The 18,779-nt window shown below is 54.6% G+C and overlaps 1 protein-coding gene across 5 annotated transcripts in view; it reads right to left on the bottom strand.

Moving 5' to 3' along the window:
- Positions 1-547: 547 nt before the first annotated feature.
- Rasgef1a (RasGEF domain family member 1A) overlaps positions 548-18,779 on the bottom strand; it is a 91,509-nt gene continuing 73,277 nt past the window's right edge. For 4 of the 5 annotated variants that reach the window (XM_041643198.1, XM_041643175.1, XM_041643191.1 and 1 more), the window contains exons 2-13: positions 10,413-10,616; positions 7,954-8,076; positions 7,642-7,779; positions 6,671-6,892; positions 6,205-6,279; positions 5,756-5,848; positions 5,223-5,325; positions 5,065-5,144; positions 4,029-4,220; positions 3,052-3,175; positions 2,395-2,442; positions 548-2,228 (exon numbers count right to left, since the gene is read on the bottom strand). In XM_041643198.1, the coding sequence (XP_041499132.1) occupies positions 2,164-2,228; positions 2,395-2,442; positions 3,052-3,175; positions 4,029-4,220; positions 5,065-5,144; positions 5,223-5,325; positions 5,756-5,848; positions 6,205-6,279; positions 6,671-6,892; positions 7,642-7,779; positions 7,954-8,076; positions 10,413-10,610 (1,461 nt within the window). In that variant the 5' untranslated portion in view covers positions 10,611-10,616 and the 3' untranslated portion in view covers positions 548-2,163. Of the gene's footprint in view, positions 2,229-2,394; positions 2,468-3,051; positions 3,176-4,028; positions 4,221-5,064; positions 5,145-5,222; positions 5,326-5,755; positions 5,849-6,204; positions 6,280-6,670; positions 6,893-7,641; positions 7,780-7,953; positions 8,077-10,412; positions 10,617-18,779 lie in introns of all 5 variants that reach the window. The other variant, XM_041643206.1, reaches the window with a different exon arrangement.

The following is an 18,779-nucleotide window of genomic DNA, read 5'->3' as shown; positions in this document are numbered from 1 at the left end:
AATGAGCAGGGCTGGTGCTGAAGGTGCAGGGTGAGGCTCTTTGAGAGCTGTAGAGAAACCCTCCTCCAGCATGGGTTGTGTTCTCAGGGGGAGCAGGCAGGCTGGAGAAATGGGGGCTCAGCTTCCCATTCGGGACCCGGGTTCTCTCTGTCAGCTGGCGGAGCTTTGTGTGCCCTACAGTGTAAATGCCACAACAAAAGGTCCCATCCGAACTGTGTCTGGAGGAGAGCTTTATAGGGAGATACAGCAGGTGCCTGCAGGACACAGCAGCCCCACGACAAAAGATTATGACTAATATTATGAATGAGACATCCCTAACTTAGATGATCACACACTCCATCCTTGGGCGTGTTCTTGGAAAAGGGCAGTTCTTCAACACTCACCCTGTGCAACCTTTTCTCAGCTCACACTAATCCCCTGAAAGTCATTTGTCAGAATGTGGCTCGGCTGCAAACAAAACTCCTTGCTGGGGTCCCCCGCTTGCATGCCTGTAGTGGATCCCCGCAGTGTTGCCCCCCAGGCTCCTTAGCACACACAGGCAAGGGAGAAGAGCAACATGTTCTTTTATTGATGCAAGTACATCCAGTCACACCACAACTGACATCCTGCATATGGTACAGCTTTATACTCAGAGATCAGCTCCAAATACCAAAACATCAAATGAAGGGCGTATCAAATTGGGGCAATGAAATAGCAATGTAGACACTTTCTCAAGAAGGGACTAGAACCGGTGACCCCTGAAGCACACATGGACTGAAGGCTCTTAACACATGTACAGAAAATGTTCTAACATTATATTCCAAATATATAATCTCAAGTGTCCAGCCTTTATCTCAAAGACATAAACAAATCAATATGTACTATCAATATACAATCTGTCTGTACTAGCTAGAAGGTCTGAAAAGTGCAAACACACTGTGACAGGACAGTGTAACTACTTGGCTCCCAAGGCTGGGGGTGGCCACCTAGCCCACCTCCCCATGGCCTAGCTGGCCATCCCCAGGCTGTTCACAGAAGCTCCGGCAATGGAACGAACCATTCCATACTGGGCTTCTTGACAGGCAACTCCCACCCAAGCGAAGCAAATTGGTGTAGATCTCTCCAGCTGCCTGAGGGACAGAGCCACCCCACCCATGGTCAGCAAGACCCAGGGCTCAGGCCAGGAAATCAGACATGAAAGATGAACCACGCTCCCCTGTCAGGATCAGAAATACACTACTCCATGTTGGACAGTTTGATCTGGAAGTGCTCCAGCGTGGGGGCTGCCTGGCTAGTTGTCTGAGCTTCAGATTACCCCTGGGGGGCTCCTACCAAAGGGAGGGGAAGCTGTCTGTCTGCCACACACCCATTTTTCTTTTGTGTGCACCAGCTTCAGAAGCCGCCTTCCTTCACTGCAGCGCCACGGCTCAGGTGCAGCGAGAAGACTGACGACGCCCCCGTGCCCTCCCTATATTGTCTTAGATTCTTCTCTCTTCTAAAACACAACTGAAGAACAATTTGCCAAACATATTCTCACAGAAAATATGCTGTCAGGCATCCCCTTGCCCCTCCCAATCCCGTAAATCCCTGATAAAGGAAACTGAAAATGTAAACTTTGGAAAGCCCGTATGTAAAGGTTCCCTTCCAGAAGTGTGCACACGAGACCTCTTGGCCACTCCAGCCCTTCCTGTGGGAACCTGGTGGCCCAGGCTGCTGAGGGTGGGCTCCTTGCGGCACAGGACAGAGCTGGCTGCAGCTCCAACAATGGAACAGGAAGACTGGACCCCCAGTACCCTCTAAGGCACTAACCCCAACATCAGAGACACTGGCTGGAGAGGCGTCCGAGCAGGCAGGGCTCACATTGGTTTTGGTTGGGTTATTTTAAATTTTTTTCATAGGATGTTAATCATCAAAAGTAGAAAATAAAAATCTACATTTCATTAGAATAAGATGTTACCATGGTTACCATCTCCCATGATACTCTTTCCCCCCCCTCCCCAAAACAGGGCCCTGCCCTGTTTAAAATAAATAACAACAACAACAAAAAAAAACTTCGTAAGTGCCAAAGGCTGATGCATGGAATAATTACCATTTTCTTTTTCATAAAAGTTATATACAAAATGGACCCCAACCAGTGAGGTCTCCTCCTCTCTCATCCCATATCTGTCACCATTTGAACTCGGTTCACTTGTTATGTTTCATCCAGCATCTGCAGGCTGCATCCTTAGGCTCTGTTAAGGAGGGTGGTCCTGCAGATGGACAGAAGGGGCTGCATCAGGCTCCCTGAGCAGACAGAGGGCAGGGCCACATCTCGTCTTCAGCATCCCACCAAACGGTCCCATGGGAAGACCAGCTTTGTTCTTGCCACACCTACCCTCTCCCTCCCTAGGCCCGGATGTACCTGGCAAGTCCTACCTGAGCGCCTTCCAGCTGTCCTTCTCCATGTGGTTCTCAGGACCTTCGCTTTCAAAGGAGGCGATGAAGAGAGCTGAGGGATGGAGAGCCCCTGAGAGCCAACATCCCCACAGGTAGGCTATAAAGAGGTGACCTTCTAGGGTCACGGTGAGGCCTGGGAACTCTACCTGGGCCCTGACTGTCTCCTAGGGCCACCATAGGAGATCAAGGGACCTGCTTGGGCATGAGAACAATTGCTGTGCACCTGGGGAGATGGGTGTGCTGTGCACCTGGGGAGATGGGTTTGCTGTGCACCTGGGGAGATGGGTGTGCTGTGCACCTGGGGAGATGGGTGTGCTGTGCACCTTGGGGAGATGGGTGTGCTGTGCACCTGGGGAGATGGGTGTGCTGTGCACCTGGGGAGATGGGTGTGCTGTGCACCTGGGGAGATGGGTTTGCTGTGCACCTGGGGAGATGGGTGTGCTGTGCACCTGGGGAGATGGGTGTGCTGTGCACCTGGGGAGATGGGTGTGCTGTGCACCTGGGGAGATGGGTGTGCTGTGCACCTGGGGAGATGGGTGTGCTGTGCACCTGGGGAGATGGGTGTGCTGTGCACCTGGGGAGATGGGTGTGCTGCACACCTGGGAGATGGGTTTGCTGTCAAAGAGATACCCTTACCTTCCTCGCTGTAGATGGGTGCCGTGAGCAGGTAACTCTGAATCTTCTTGTCCTTCTCAAAGGGACACTCTACCTGTGTCCATGTCATGAACTCATGGATCTGTCTGGAAATTTCCCAAAATTTCTGAAAAAAACAAAAACACCAACAGGATGTTCTATATGTCACCTGGATAAACGTAAAGTCAGCTCTCAGAGCCAGAGAAATGGCTCCCACGTCTGTCTACTGCTTATGCTATTAGTACCAGCAGGAGGAAGATGCCAGTGCCAGTGCCAGCCTGGCTGACACCAGGGCAGCTTGTACAGCATCAGAGGTGGCGAAAATCCCTGAGAACACTCTGCCTTGCCCCCTGCAGAAGCAATCAGGCTACAGCAGAGCCTATGCCTCTCCTGCATGGGGACCCAGAGGCTCCCTCTGTGACTGCAACCTGAGGCACTCCCCAGGAAGGGCCGGCACAGAGGCACCAACAGGACAAGAACCTTTCTCTTTACTGTGGCATCGGTAAATGCACGGGACCCAACAACCCCTTACTGAATGCACCTTACACTTCCCCAGGTTCTACTCCCCACCTTGGCCAGGCACCCTCAGCCCACCTGGCTGGTCTCTTATTTTCTCTGGAGTTTTGCTCAAGTCCCTTCTTACCTAAATCCCTCTTCACCCCCAAGTCCCTAGGGATGGCTCCTCCTCTACCTCCTTAGCAGAGACAGCACTGGTCCCAGGATCCTGGATAAATACAGGCCCTTGGCAACAAGCTCCATGATCTGCCGTTCCCCCCAGAAAGACAGGAGCTGCACCTCACACCTTAAGGCTGAAAAGCAGCCCTGACCCACCTGGCGCATCCAGCCCTGAAGGACCTTCTAGACCTCGGGCAAGGCCTGGACACCAGCCCCTGCTACAGAGCAACTGCCCGGTAGCTGTGGTAGCACAGGAAGGCTCTGCCTGCCCCACCCATGTTGGGACCTCAAGGGGCTGGGCTCACTTTGAAGTTAATATGCCCATTGGGCAGGTGATTGGTGTGGATTTTGTGCAGAAAGTAGATGTCCTTCACAAAGAGGTTGAACACAGGTATGACAATCTTCTCCCGACTGCTGTTGGCTGTCTGGGACCTCTGTGTTGCCCCCTGCAGGGCTGTACGGTAGTTGCAGAAGTTGCTGGAGGGGTCCATATGATGCTGCGGGCACAGGGAAGACAGAGTGAGTCCCCCACACAGGTGCAGGATGCCCCTCTGTGGAGTCTGAGATGACAAGTGGAGAAGGCATGGTCCCAGGGGCCCAGTAGTCAACATGAGAAGGAAAGGCAACGAGCAGCCCCTGAGCCTGCAGGCCTTGGACACAGGAGGGCCACAGCCCTGCCTGCCCAGCTCCTTCCATGTTCCTTCCATTAAAGCAGTGTTTCTCAACCTGTGGGTCATGATCCCTTTAGGGGGTCCAATGACCCTTTCATGGGGTTGCAGAAGGTTATCAGAAAAAAAATGTTTACAATATAATTCACAACAACAGCAAAACTACATTTATGAAATAGCAACGGAAATAACGTTATGGTTGGGGTCACCACAGCTTGAGGAACTGTATTAAAGGGTCGCGGCACTAGGAAGGCTGAGAACCACTGCTTTAAAGTCTCCCTTTGCTCCAGTACACAAAGGAACGCCCCTTAGACCTCACTGCTCCACAAGGCGCAAGGACTGGGCTTTCCAAACACAAAGTAGTCTGTGATCAAAGACATCTATGTGGAACTTCAGAAAACTTGTCTGCCAGCCTCTGGGGACCCAGATGGCCCAGGGTCAGGAGATGCTGACTACTCAGTGGCCAGTGTCACCTGGTTCAAGCTCTTATGATCACACCTCAAGGCTCACTTTAGGTGTTGATTCCACCAAAGCACCAAGGCCAAAGGGGAGCTCAAGCGCCCACCACCAACACGGATAGTCCCATGTGTGTGAGTGCCAGGAAAGATGCCACCCTCTGCTGCTGAGGACCCTCTGGACAACCCGAGATGAGAGAGGGGACAGACGCCAGTACCTCCAAGACGTCAAACTTGGCTGTCTTGACTTTGGACCATGTCTTCTTCAGCCGTGCCACTGGACTGAGGTTCATGCCAGCTGAAGGGACAGTGAGCAGAGGTCAGGGCATGGAGAGGCAGGTGGCACAAGCAAGCCCACCTACACCTGGATACTCACATATGATGGCCATCATGGAGTTGAAGTTCCCGATGTTGAAGCATTCTCGGGCTACATCAATGAAGAACTCCAGCATGCGGGTCCGGTGTTTCTTCTTTACCACCTGGAAACAGAGAGTCTGCCTTGGCATGGAGCCACCAAGGGACCACTAGGCAAAGGTGCAGGGAGGGCATCGGACTGTGCTGCCAGAGACCTGAGGTTGCATCTTCAGGGGACTAGATCTACGTCCTAACACAGCTTCATCCTTGTCCACAAAAGGAATGAAGGCATCTGCCTCAAAGGCCGAGGAGCACGGAACTCACTCTAATTGGCTCAGTAGTTCTGGGTACAGGAAGAGCACTCCAGGGATGGGGTCAGTAAAAACAAAGGTCATGCGAAAGAATCATTATTGTGTGTGATTCTGCTGGCAGGGGCAGGCTGTGTCCTGGTAGTGGCCACCATCTGCACTGAGGCTGTGAGGGTAGGAGCCAGTCAGCCTTGCCGAGATGGTGAGAGAGGCCATCTTACCCAGACCTGCTATGGTAGGAACTTACCCGGCACACCTCGGTAGCCACCAGCATGCTCAAGCAGTTGAACCAGTTGTCATAGGCCTCTAGACTGTAGGTCTTAGTCATGTCTCCTCGGCACTAGAGGGACAAAGCGTGTCACAGGGAGCCCTGGGGACCTTGCTTGGACAAGCCAGTCACTGTGGCTGGCCAGGTCCCAGGACCAACGTGTGATGTGGACCATGCCTGCCTGCTCCTTAGCTGTTGGACAGGCTAACCCATCAGTCCAAGGACACATCGCTCTGTAGAATCATCACTAACTCCCATGATAAATCGCGGGAAGACGGCACCTACTGGGGGGCATGGCCCGGTACACCAAAGTTCAAACCACACACTAAGTAGGACCTGCACCCAACCTGTGGGGTGAGGGAAGGGAGCAAGTGTCAGGCTCAGCTAGGCCAACTCTCAGCCGTGGCTGCCAGAGCGTGCCCACTCACCCTGTGGTTGTCCAAGGAGTCCATGTGGCTGATGATCTGCATGAGGTCCTCGGGGCGGATGCTATTGACCCTCTCCTGCAGCGGGAGACAGGAGGAGAGGCTCAGAGCTTCCAGGGAGCAGGACAAAGATTGCAGGAGCAGAAAGAGCCCATCCAGGGCAGAAACTAGCTCCTCCCAGGCCACTCCTGTATCCTGGGGCCACCAAGGGCCAGTGTTACCGTCCCCCCTTCCACTCATACAAAGAGGCCACACTCTTACAGACCCAACACCAGATACGGAAATACCCATTGCTCTAGTGGAGACACAACTAGCCTATGGCCGTAGTGGCGAGAGCTGGCATGCTCGCTTCCCTAGCGCAGCCCAGGCGGAGCAGCAGGGAGGTACCCTTGCAGCACCCAGTGTCCAAGCAATGCCAAGTGTGGCCCAGCCCCACCCTGTACCGTACAGAGCACACAGCGGCACTCACCAGTTCGATGTGAGTCAGCTGCTGGGCCAGCACCAGGGGGTCACTGCACACACCCAGGATGTCTTTCTGGGCGGCCGGTGGCTTGGCCTTAAGGATAGGCCCTTTGTCCACGACCGGTGACCGGAGCTTCTCTCGAAGCTCCTGGAGCTGGCTTCGAGCAGCCAGGGATAGCAGCAAACTTTGTATCATTTGGGCAATGGCTTTCTTCACTGTGCCATTCTCCTGTGGGGTGGGGGTGGGGTCAGGACTTCATCAAGGTGCTGGAGTGGATTGGCAACATGGCCACCACCACCACCACCACCACCACCACACCTCCCTTCTAGGGCTGTGTCTGGCCTTCAGTTCCCACCTCCTATTTAAGCCTGCAGATACCTTAGGACCCTGGATGGCAACGTGGGCCACAGAGCAGCTACCTGGACTCAGGGATTTAGTGGGCTGTCCTGTTAGGGGAGGGGCAGAAGGCAACTTTCCCAGAGGTTGTCAGCACAGCTGTTGCTCCCTGCTTCCCATAGCAGGAGGAACCCAGAAGGCAGCAGGAAGGGTTTTGTCCCTAGCTGTGGTATCCTAGACTCCCTAACCTCTCAGGAGTCTCTCCCCAGGCTCCCCTACCCAGCAAACAGGAGCTACCAAGCATGGGGTTCTCCATCTTAAGGAGAGGCCATACAGCTCCTCAGTTCTGTTTCTACCAATTTCAAGACACGTCTGGGAGCCGGAAAGAGCAGACAGGTTCCTAGAGCTACCCAGAGACCCCACCCAGGCACAAGGGCGCTGAGACCAGGACGGAGGCAGTAACTGCTGTGGTAATGCTGGTCCACCCAGCCCATGGCTGGCCTGCTAAGCTGTTGTCTGTGGGTTCCACCCTCTTACAGGTCGCAGGGAAAGGAACCACATATGCGGATATTCCTGCTGAAACTGCCCCCGCCACCAAAAATACCCAAGAAGCCTGGCAAAGGACCAAGGGGGGACCTCACCTCATCGCACTGAGTGACCCGGTGCGCAATGGCCTTCAGCTCAGCCATGGCCTTTTCATCCTGGAAGTCGTAAGGGAAGGCCTCTGTCCACTCCTTCAACAGCTGCACAATCTTGGTAGAGAAGGACTTCAGCTTGGCCTGGACAGTGGGGGAATGTGTAAGACTCCCAAGTCAGAGGGAACCATAAGGTGGCAATGGTACAAGCTACCCTCTGCCTTAGGGCCAAGTCCCTTCCCAGGCCCTGTGCTGGGCCTCCAGGCTGCCCCGTACCCTGACCAGAGATGAAGGGCCACCGTCCCCTCTGTGGCTTACCTTCTCAGGCCCAGCCTCCAGCTGCTGCCTCTGCTCCAGGCAGATCTGTCCTACGCGGGCCAGAAGATCATGAGGGGGCATGAAGACGCGAGAACTCAGGAGAAACGTGAAGATGTATGTCCTCTGAAGGAAGGAGGGGGTGAATGACAATCATGCTGCTGCCACAGGGGTGCCCAGTTGGACCTGGCCTGGCTTCTCCCAGGCGATCACCCTGGGCCTTTGCTTACATGGTTTCCTTTATCTTACACGACCCTATTTCTTCTACTGTTACGTCTGCACACCTAGGAGACACCGTTCTGCTGGAATTCTACCGCCATGATGGGGGTTCTCCGGGCCTGGTCCAAGCCAGACTGAAAGGCTTAGGTGACACAGCCCGGGACCAATGGTTCCCATGCCTTGTGTCTCCCGTGGGTCAGTTGCTACAGGATCTTCACAGGCTCCTTCACAGGGCAGGTGGGACTGCAGGCTGGGATCCTCTGTGGGACTCTACCCCCACTTGGACCTCAATCCACCCCCATTTGGCTGCTGTACACTGGACTGTCTATATCCCTAGGCCCCAACTCCACGCCGATAGGACAGGAATTTACCTGCTCTAGCCTAAGGCCAGCTGGGCTAAGTCAGTAGGAAGTGCACACAGACAGAAGCAGGGCATGTTCATGCCATAGGAGCAAGCAAGGCTCCTAGAGGGAGCTCCCGGGACACTGGGTATTCCTCTGACCCTGTAAACCTGCTGTGACCTGTCCCGGGCTGTACAGCATGAGTTCCCAGGACCCTAACCAACAGGTGAGACCCTCAGGGTCCACCTGACGAGTAGATGACTCAAACATGTAAGGAAAAGCTCCTGGCCATCTCCAAGGAGTGGAAATCTGGTGTGTGTTCATGGCATACATGTGCTTAGCATGTACCCGGGGAGGAAAGATCAGGAACTCTGGAGAAGAGCTAATGTACTGTGAGACTCCCCTCTCTACTTCCTGACCGGGTACCCACTTTCTGGGAACCTGGAAGGGGGTGGCGTCCCAGGGCACAATGTCCTGAGAACTGGCTGACAGCATGCTGAGGACCTCTGTGATGGCCCATATGGGAATCTGTCCTTGCTTTGGCACAAGACCATGGCTCCATATCATAGTCAGTGTTGAAGGACTGTGGCCCTGCCCTGGTTTCTCCAGGACCTAAGGTTGTTCCTCTCGGCTCTGTCCCAGTCTCTCGGCCGGCATTTCTGTGTCACCAACACCATCGTCAGCCCTAACTAGTCTCCGACAGGGCTTACAAGACGGATGGAGGACTGGGAAGGTTTGTCATCACAGAGCCCCGGGAGGGCAGGGATGGCCTTGCAGGTGGAGAAGCCAAGATGGCCCAAGCACTGCCCTTCAGAGGCAGCTAGAGGGACTGGAGCAGTGGCTTAGCAGTCAGGAGCACCGGCTACTCTTCCAGAGGGTTCAATTCCCAGCACCCACCTGGAAGTTTGTGACTATCTCTAACTCCAGTACCAGGAGTTACACATAAACACAGGTAAAATATCCATACACATAAAAATTAAAAAAAAAGATAGCTGAGCATGGAGGCACATGCCTTTAATCCCAGCACTTGAGAGGCAGAGGCAGTTGGATCTCTCTGAGTCTGAGGCCAGCCTGGTCTACAGGGCAAGTTTCAGGCCAGCCAGACCCACATAATGAGACCCCATCTCAAAAGACCAAAAACAGAAAAAGAAAAAAGAGGCAGCAAGAGAGTAGCTGTTCCTCCTACCCTGAATCTGACCACCAGGAGCCTGAGTGTCTGCCCTGGGACAGATGGACAGGGGCGGCTCGAACGGACAGGGGCGGCTCGAACGGACAGGGGCTGCAAGGAATGAACAGGGGCTGCCCGGATGAACAGGGCCTGCTCAGATGGGACAAGCCTGCAGAGCCACTCTTGCTAAGAGATGTCATCCATCAGAGGAGGACGGAAAGCCAAACATGGTGAGATAATGTCTCCTCGGTTCCCTTCCCAGAATGCCCGATGTCTCCTCAAAACGGTGAGGAAGACGGTTTTGAACTACTGATGAGCAGGGAAAGGGCTCTGGTGTTCACACGCCTCGGAGAAAGGTGGCTCTTCTCCCTGCAGCACTGGTGCTTCGGTTCAGGATGGGCTCCAGGAAGTAGCCTGGACCACCAGGTCACAGGACCCCCATGCTGGCCTTACCCTTCAAACTCTCTTCCTCCAGGGGCAGGCCCTTTGTATGTCTTTGTTTCCTACACGTCCTCCCTTATTTTCCCCTGCTGGGGGGCAGCAGGGAAGTCACTGCAGCCAACTAGACAACACTTTCACTGCATAGTAGAAGGTGGATGAAGGCCCAGGAGGCAGCACTGGCCCTGCAGCTCTGCCCAACTCTAAGCCCCACCTGGGCCTCCCTCTCCTCCCGGAAGCAGCCTTCCTTGAAGCCCAGGGCACCCTCCAGCTCCCCCGGGATCCGAGGCACTCACATCAGGGTAATAGTCCACCGTTGGGACCAGGTGCTCCATCAGGGCCTCCAAGGATCCAGAAGTGAGGCGTCCATCTTGGAAAATGAGGTCCCTGGAGCCGTTGCTGGCCCCACCTCCTCTTTCCCCCATGCCGGGCTGCACCTGTCTGTTACAGTTGGGCCCAAGGATGCTGGAGAAGACCACAGATGTCTGGGGCATAGCTTCCTGGAGAAGAAGAAGAAGAGTGTGAGCTCTGTCCTAGATGGCCGGCAGCCTACACACATCTGTCTAGTCTGGGTGCATGGAAGGATGACGAGAAGCCCAAAGGAGAGGCTGCTGGGCAGGCAGCTCGGTGGTCCCCCAGGCACTGCAGATCTGATGAGAATTTCTCTAACACCCACTTCGTGCACACCAGATCTTACTCCAGGGACCCTGACTCAGTGTAAGTTCTCTGTCTCCTAATCATGGATCTCTGAGGACCATATCCAGGAGGAGAATAAACTCTAGGGCAAGTCCAGGGAGTCTATGGTCAAGACAGCCCAAGTGAGGAAGTGTGAACGATGGATGTGGTTTGGATGGATGTGGCGATTAGCTATGCCGCTCCTGAGGATAACCAAGGAGCATCCTTCAGGGCAGCAGATGCCAACTTCCTGAGGCTGATGCATGTGGAGTTTACTGGATTAGTAGGGATAGTGGTCTGAGAACTGGGTTAATCAATGCATGCTGTAGGGCTGGTGTATTGTGCTGCTGCTGCTGGAGTTGAGAGTCTGCTCTGCGCAGAGGAGCTAAGGGATATGACAAGAGAGGCCTTTGGAAGTTGATAGTCTGATTTTGCTGGAACACGGGGAGGGCTTGTCTAGTCAAGTAGCAGCAGAGAGGAGGGGAGCGGAACTGACCTTGGGTACGGTGAAGAACCGCTAAGCCTGAGCCTCTTAGCAGCGTGACAGGGTCTGGGGAACATCTGTAACTTGCTTCTGGACATGTGAGATCGGATGCTGAGGCAGGCAGGGCAGCATCCTGGTAGGACTGTTTACTGTGGATGGCCTGCCTTACAAGATCCCTACCTCATAAGCAGCTGAGCCTCTGTTAAGGCAGCAGCAAATCAAAAGCCCCCTGGACTTCGGTCTCCCTGCTGCCCAGAGTAGCCAGCTGCGGTGGTTTGAATGAAGATGACCCCAAAGGCTCGTGAGTTTGAATACTTGAACCCCATTTGGGGGAACTGTTTGGGGAGGATTAGGAGGCACGACCTTGTTAGAGGCAATGCATTACTGGAAGGGGGCTTTGAGGTTTCAAAAGCCCACACCATTCCCCGTGAGCTTTCTCTGCCTTGTGGTTGAGTCTCAAGACGCGAACACTCAGCTACTGTCCCAGCACCATGTCTGCCTGCTGCCATGCTCCCCGCTATGATGGTATGGGCTCACCCTCTGAAACTGTAAGCCCCAAATAAACTTTCTTCTATAAGTTGCCTTGGTCATGGTGTCTTAACATAGCAATAGACAAGTATCAGACACACCAGCCAACTGGGGACCAGGAGGACAGTGCAGGATTTGCCTGGGAGGTGCTTCTGAAGCCTGATCCTGAGGGCATGTCCTCCTCATGTCCGCTAGAGGGCGCTATCCACAGTGCTAGTCTCTCATCCCTGGGTTGCAGGTGGACACAGGGCACTGGCAGCTCAGAGCAGATGGAGGCGGCAGACCATCCAGCCACAGTGAAAACCACAGGCAGCACCTGAAGGGTTTGGAGGCGTGGCTCCGCGCCAGCACCCACCTCACAGGCCCAAAGTCCTCCCTTGATCTGAGGTTCAGAAAGCGGTGAGAAAGACCCTGCACTTCCCCCGGCTCTGTGAGCCCAAATACAGGGCTTGGTGCCAGCAGTGTAAATGCATACACGGCAGAGTCACACTTCCTCAGTTTCTCCACTGTGCAAAACAGATAATAACCATGGCTACTTGACTTCCATTAAGTCATTGACTTTACAGAGGGCTACCACACACACACACACACACACACACACACACACACACTCACACACATACACTCAGACACAATCACATACACACACACCCCTCCACACCCACATAATCACACACAACTACACTCACACAATCACACACACCCCTACACACACACACACACCACTGTACAGCAATGACCTCTCCCAAGAGGCAATAAGAAGTAGGCAGTGAACCCAGCTTACCTGACAGGGAAACCTAAGGTTTCCTTGGAATTCTTGAAGAAAAAAAAAAAGCATTTTGCCACACACAAGTGCAGGAACTCAAGCAAAGTCCCAGCACAACGGGGGAGGATCCCATACCAGAATGCACCCCTTAAAGTTCAGGCAATCCGTAGCCCCACGGCTGGGGTACCTCACACCTGTTAGGTGTGCATCATTTTCAGGCCCAGCCTGGCTCTGCTGTATCAGACACACGGCGGCAAGTTTGACACTGTGTCCCAGTGAGTTTTACAGGGACCCCTGGGTCAGGTCTGTGGTCAAGTCACAAAACTGAGACCAACTGAGGTAGCGTGCAAATAAAGAAACCCCGAGAAATAAGGTGCAGGCTGACGCTGCATCTCCAGGAGGCCTGGCTGCCTTCTCCAGTCGACCCATGAGGCCAGGGGAGGCTGCACGTGGGCTTTTGTGTCCTTCTCCAGGCCCAGCACAGTCCTCAGTGGCCATCTGTACAACCTACACTGGTGGGCTCTCGTCACCTGCAGCATCCCTGCAGGCCTCAGGGTCTCACAGAGGTCTGGGTGAACCCCAAGTTCACACAGTTCTGCACGATCAGAAGGTGACTAGCAGGTGGTAGACGTGGCCAATAGCACCTCCATACCCCACACCACTGGAGCTTTCCTCTGTAGAGCAATGGGAACTTTGGACAAGAGGTGTTATTGAGGGCAGGGATGGGGGCATAAGCTCTACCTTCCCACTAACCACAAGGACCCTGGTGAACCCCCATGGCAAGGCTACTATATTCAGCCTGCTGGGAGAACCAGAGCCGGGCGGGGGCTGCCTGGGTCTCCATATGCTGTGATTCTGCAGTTACAGAGGGGACAGTGAGATTTGCTGCCTTTAAAGAGAGAAGTCTGAGAAACCGGTAGAATTCCCTGGAGGCAGCCATGGTTCCCAAAAGGCTGGGATACCCCACCCTGGGAATCTGAAGCCTGCAGGCACCGCCTGGAGGGAGCACAGGGCAGAAGCTAAGACAAGGCTTTGTAAATGACTGGAAGTGGTGGCACCAAGTCATCCCATTCATTCTGTACTGCCCTACCACTCTTCCCTGACAGCTCGCACAGAGGCCAAGTCACGGCCGCAGGTCCCACAGACAAGTGAAGGGAGCCAGAATGCAGGGACAGCTAGCGGTAAAGGCAGGAGGAGACAGGCCTGCGCTGGGATCCTCAGCCTCTGGGAGTCTCTGGGCAGAACAAGCAGACTTCTGAGGTCTGTTAGGAAGCCAAAGAGCCCCTTATAGGGTGTCTGCATGACAGGCCATTGGTTGATGCCACTTGCAGGCCACATGCGCACCCGTGACACAGTGAGCCCACCCTGCGTGGATTCTCCGGAACATCTAACGGGGCCCTCCACCGCAGCAAGAGCACCTGGTCATCTTGTTCCAGACCTGAATCTGTCTCTGATCAAGACACAGGGGTGACTCTTGCGTGGGTAAACAGAAGGCCAGGGAGTCTACCCCTTGCACACGGCAGCCTCCAGTGCCCCGGGTCAGCTAGACGAGGGTCCTGCCACCATGGTGTTCACTAGCACACAGGGACTTTTTAAAGCCACCTTGCTCAGTTCTCACACCATCTAGGGGCAAACTTGGCTCAGGCATTTCCTGAGGGTTTCTGGGTACAAAAGAGTATCAGTAAGTTCCCTGCAAGGCTCCTAGCTCACCCAGCCAGAGGGAGTCTAGGATAGACGTGTACTGGGCTGGCTTCTGAGACCCACCTCCGCCTCTGCCCCTAGCCCGGGTCACACTCCAGTCCCTATGTGCATGGGGAAAGGCTATGCCGAGGCTGACTTCACCATTCCTCAGCCCTTCTCCTCTGTTCAGCAAGAAAAGAAGCACCTCCTAATTACAGACCTAATCAGCTCAGCAGAGCGCCTCGCAGCCAGACAGAGCAAGTGACTCACTGTCTTGCGGCAGACAGCCCTTGAAAGCTTCTTGATTCCCACGTCAAGCCAGGTGGTGTGAGGGCAGGTCCTGGGATCCAGGCTGCTAATCTACTGGAAGGATCTCTCCTGCCCAGAGTGGGGGAGAAACTCTTTCCATGCCTGGGTTTATTGGGCTCTCTGGAGCCACCACGGAGGAGTTCTCCTAGCCTGAAAGGAACTGAGGTTGAGGGAACAGACTATATCCATGAGACCTTCAGGGTGGAGCGGGCATGGAGGGCTTCCTGGCAGAGGGGAGCCCGAGAAGCCCTTTGCTGCCACCAAAATGGATGAGTTTCCGGCTGGCCAGGTGGCCAGAGGTGAGACAGTCAAACAGACCATGCCTAGGCTCCCCTGCCACCGTACCTCACCACAGCCCTTCCCTTCCCTCTTCACCACAGCCCTCCCTTCCCTCGAGGCTCAGCCACGGTTTCCACTGAGCATTCCTTTTCTGATTATGAAGTGGTTCCTGGGTCCTGTTGCCAGACTCACTCTTGCTGTCCCTCCCAGGACCAGCACAGATGGCACACACTTCCTTGGGGTGCTCCCACCTAAGACCATCCATGGCTCGTTTCCTAAGTCCCCTCCTGTGACTGCAGGTCCAAGGCCAGCACATGGGAGACAGCTTGGGATGGCGAGTCAAGAATAGGACCTGATTCCACACCTGGGGTAAAGCATCCAGGCTTCTCTGAGCCTAACGGTGTAGTGGTGGTTCCCGAGTGAGGGCATGGCCTCTGACCTCGGGCTGCAGAGCCATCAACACACACCAAAGCACTTGCTGAGTCGTGACACAAGCAGACCCATTCTGGATGCACACAGCAGAGTCTGGGGCTGCAACAGATAACACCTTCTACACCTTGTGTGCACATTTCAAGGACACAGACCAGGAAGAAGATTCCGGCCCCTCACTCTAGCTAGTCAAACACTCACAGCTCTGCCGAAGACATCATGTGGTATGCAAACACACTCCCCTCTCTACACACTCTGTCTGCTGTTCCCCTGGGACCACACAACAAAGTGCTCACACGCAGACTTTCACTCCAGTTTAGATCCCTGGGGACCCGGGACCCAGAGGAGAGCAATCATTGTTTCGCTTCTGTGCCCCTCCAACATCCAGAACATGCTCGCGGTGACAGCTCCAAAGTGTCAGGAGGGAGGGGTGAGGAGCCCCACACTTAGCCAAGAGCCAGCTCCCCTCCAGCTGATAGGAGCAGTCATTCTGTCTTCGTAAGCCTCTGGACCACAACTGCAGACTGCACCATGGACCCCTGACTGTAGGAAACGTAGTAGGGGTGTGTGTGGAGGATGGCTTCACGCTCAGAGCAAACATATAGAGATGGGAGCCAGGCGGGCTGCAGAACAGAAAATGATAATGGCCCCGGATGCAGAGATGCCTCCAGCAGGCACGTGTTGGAGTTCGGCCCCAGCACAGCACAACAGTGACAGCAGATAGCATAGACAGCTGGCTCTGGCCGCTGCGATGTCCTGGCTGCATCAGGTAGCATAGACATCTGGCTCTGGTCGCCGCGATGTCCTGGCTGCATCAGGTAGCATAGACAGCTGGCTCTGGCCGCTGCGATGTCCTGGCTGCACCAGGTAGCATAGACAGCTTCCTCACTCCACCTGGGCACCCTCAGTTCAGGAAGCAGGAAAAGCACATAGAGAGGGAAAGGACAGAGCAATGGTCCGGGCCTGGGCAAGCCCAGGAGCGGACGTGAAGATGCCACCCGGCATGCAGAGTGCCATACGGCAGCATCGCTCATCTGGATGACCTCTCCACTGCAGCAGCTCTCTCAGTCCCAGGACGCCCGCAGGGGGCAGAGTCTTCTAGCCCACCTAGAGCTCCTAAGTGGAGGGCAGTATTCTCCAAGCAGGGCCTCGCTGCTGTGGATGTCACGTGACCTGTCGCTTCAGGCTCCTGCTGCCATGCCTTCTCTGCCGTGAGGGTCTGTGCGCGCCCTCTGTGAGTCAAACCCTTCTCACTTCAGTTGCATTCATCAGCCGTTTTATCAGAGCGACAGGAAAGGAGGCCAGAGCCAGCTGTCTATGCTACCTGATGCAGCCAGGACACCACAGCGGCCAGAGCCAGATGTCTATGCTACCTGGTGCAGCCAGGGGTCTCATTAAAGACTCAGCCCCTTGCTGCCAACAATCAGCCTAGTGGGACCCAGGTACGGGGCAGATGCTGACCGCAGAGCAGGGTCAAGTCGCTGCACTACCCATAAGTAAGCTGATTGCGTCTCCTGTCCTGGAGCCTGCACCCCACCCTGCGACTGGACCCATGTTTTGGGCATATTCTCAGGAAACACATCTTCATCCTGTCAACCTCTAACGTGATGCCGCAAGGAAGGGAGGAGAGAAGGGCAGAGCGGGGCTCCAGATGATTGGCTGGAGCAGGAGCCTAATCCCTCAGGAGCCCAAGGGCGACAGTGCAGGCAACTTCAATGGCCAGATCTGGATCCTCAGACATCTGCTCAGAGCACCAGTTCTCTCTGGCAGGCTCCTACCCAGAGAAGAGGCCGGGGTCACCAGCATTTGTCTCCCTAGTACACCTGACCCAAAGTGACTAGACAGCGGGACTCTCCATCCCAGAGACTCTAAGGGGAGAACTTTGGACGGTGGCCCCAGAGGGCCAGCTGGCTATCAGGCTGACCTCAGACACAGTCAGTGACCCTTCCCATCAGAGAACAAGACAACAGCCAAGGAGGGGACCGTCTCTTGCACAGCTGGAAAGCAAGAGTCAGACATTCCCTTTACAACCCTGAAGGAAAGAACTGTCTGGAGCAGGATTGCCAAGTACAGAAATTCCAGGACCCTTCCCAGATTCTAGAGTCCATGGTTCTAGAAAATTCTAAGAAATGTAAAAGTAGCTTTCAATTACCCTGTTTGAATGTCTGCTATTAGAAATTAGAGGAAGCCATGAGCTAGGCATCAAAGTAACTTGACTCAAGTAAGCGCGGCTCTCCTGTAATACAGAACGTTGCTTTCTTGGATGAGGACACCAGGTCCTGGTCCCCACTGCAGCCAATTGCTCAGGTTGGCAGTGAAGTGCAGGTGAGCCCAGGCCTGCCTCCCTCACAGTCCTCCAATATCCCCCCTAGGTGTCCTAGCAGGAACAAGCTCCCCTCAAGAGTGTGAAGGCCAGGACGAAGGCTGACCCTCTGCCCAGATGGACAAGTGGACAAAGGTACAATCCCACAGCACTCTGCACATGGTTTTAGGGGCTGGGGGGTTCCCAAAGGGTTGTCCGTGGGCCCTGAGCAAAGAGACCAGACTTCTAAGAAACCAGGACAAAAATGGCCCCGAGGGTACATTTTGCATAAGTACCTAGAGTTCTGTCAGAAGGTATAGGGGAGGCACCAGCCGGCTCCCTGTCTCTGCCAGTTTGGGGACGGGGGTCTGCTTTCTGAGCAGAACCAGGCTTCTATTTTTTAACCTACTCAACAAAAACGGAGACTATTTTTAGCTCAGCAAGCTGCAGGACATCACAATTAGCAACTGAAAATTACACATCCTGCCTGTCTCTCCTCTGCCGGCTGGGCAGGGGTGCTCCAGGATGGAGCAGGGCCCAGCCCTGTGCTCCTACCCTCAAGGGCACAAAGCCAAAAGGGCAGATTCAGAGACCACAGTCAGGGTTATGCTGACTGCATGGTCTAAGGTGGGGGGGGGGCACACATGAGCCCAGCTCTGGCCGCGACCCCACAAGATGGTTCCCAATTGCTCTTCCCAGAAATCATTTGCACTGAGCTGGGGCAGGGAGTGAGGTGCCAGAGCCTTTCCTCCTTGCTCACTAATGAGATGCTTGTTTGGGTGCTCACCGCATACAAAGCCAGCTTCCTGGTGCCAGCACAAACCTTTCTGTAAGCCTTCGGTGGGCCAGAGAATTTGCATCAGAGGCTTTGGGTGGCTGTCACATCTCCCAGAAGGTTACCGGCAGGTTGCTGGCAGGGCCACCACTCTCTAGAATACAGTGGCTCTAAATTATAACTAGGAAAGTGAGCTGGGTGCTGGGATTGCAGGAGTAGAAGGCTTGGTGTGTCGGGTGAGACAAGGGGCACATCTCACCTCCCCTGCAAACTCTGCCACTCTGCCTTGAAGGGAGGGGCTCAAGAGTCAGTCATCTCCTGGTTGGGAAACTACTGGGCACTCACTAAGGACAGCAAGCCCCCAAAATGTACACACTCTTCCCCACCTTCTACCTGTCTTTAGGGTCGGTTTCTTCCTGCCAACAGGAGGCATAAA

Source organism: Microtus oregoni, unplaced genomic scaffold (assembly GCF_018167655.1).
Source record: "Microtus oregoni isolate MIOR12 unplaced genomic scaffold, Mior012 000002F_ref0000024, whole genome shotgun sequence".
In the NCBI taxonomy this organism is placed as follows: domain Eukaryota; kingdom Metazoa; phylum Chordata; class Mammalia; order Rodentia; family Cricetidae; genus Microtus; species Microtus oregoni.
This window is presented reverse-complemented; position numbering and strand designations above follow the sequence as displayed.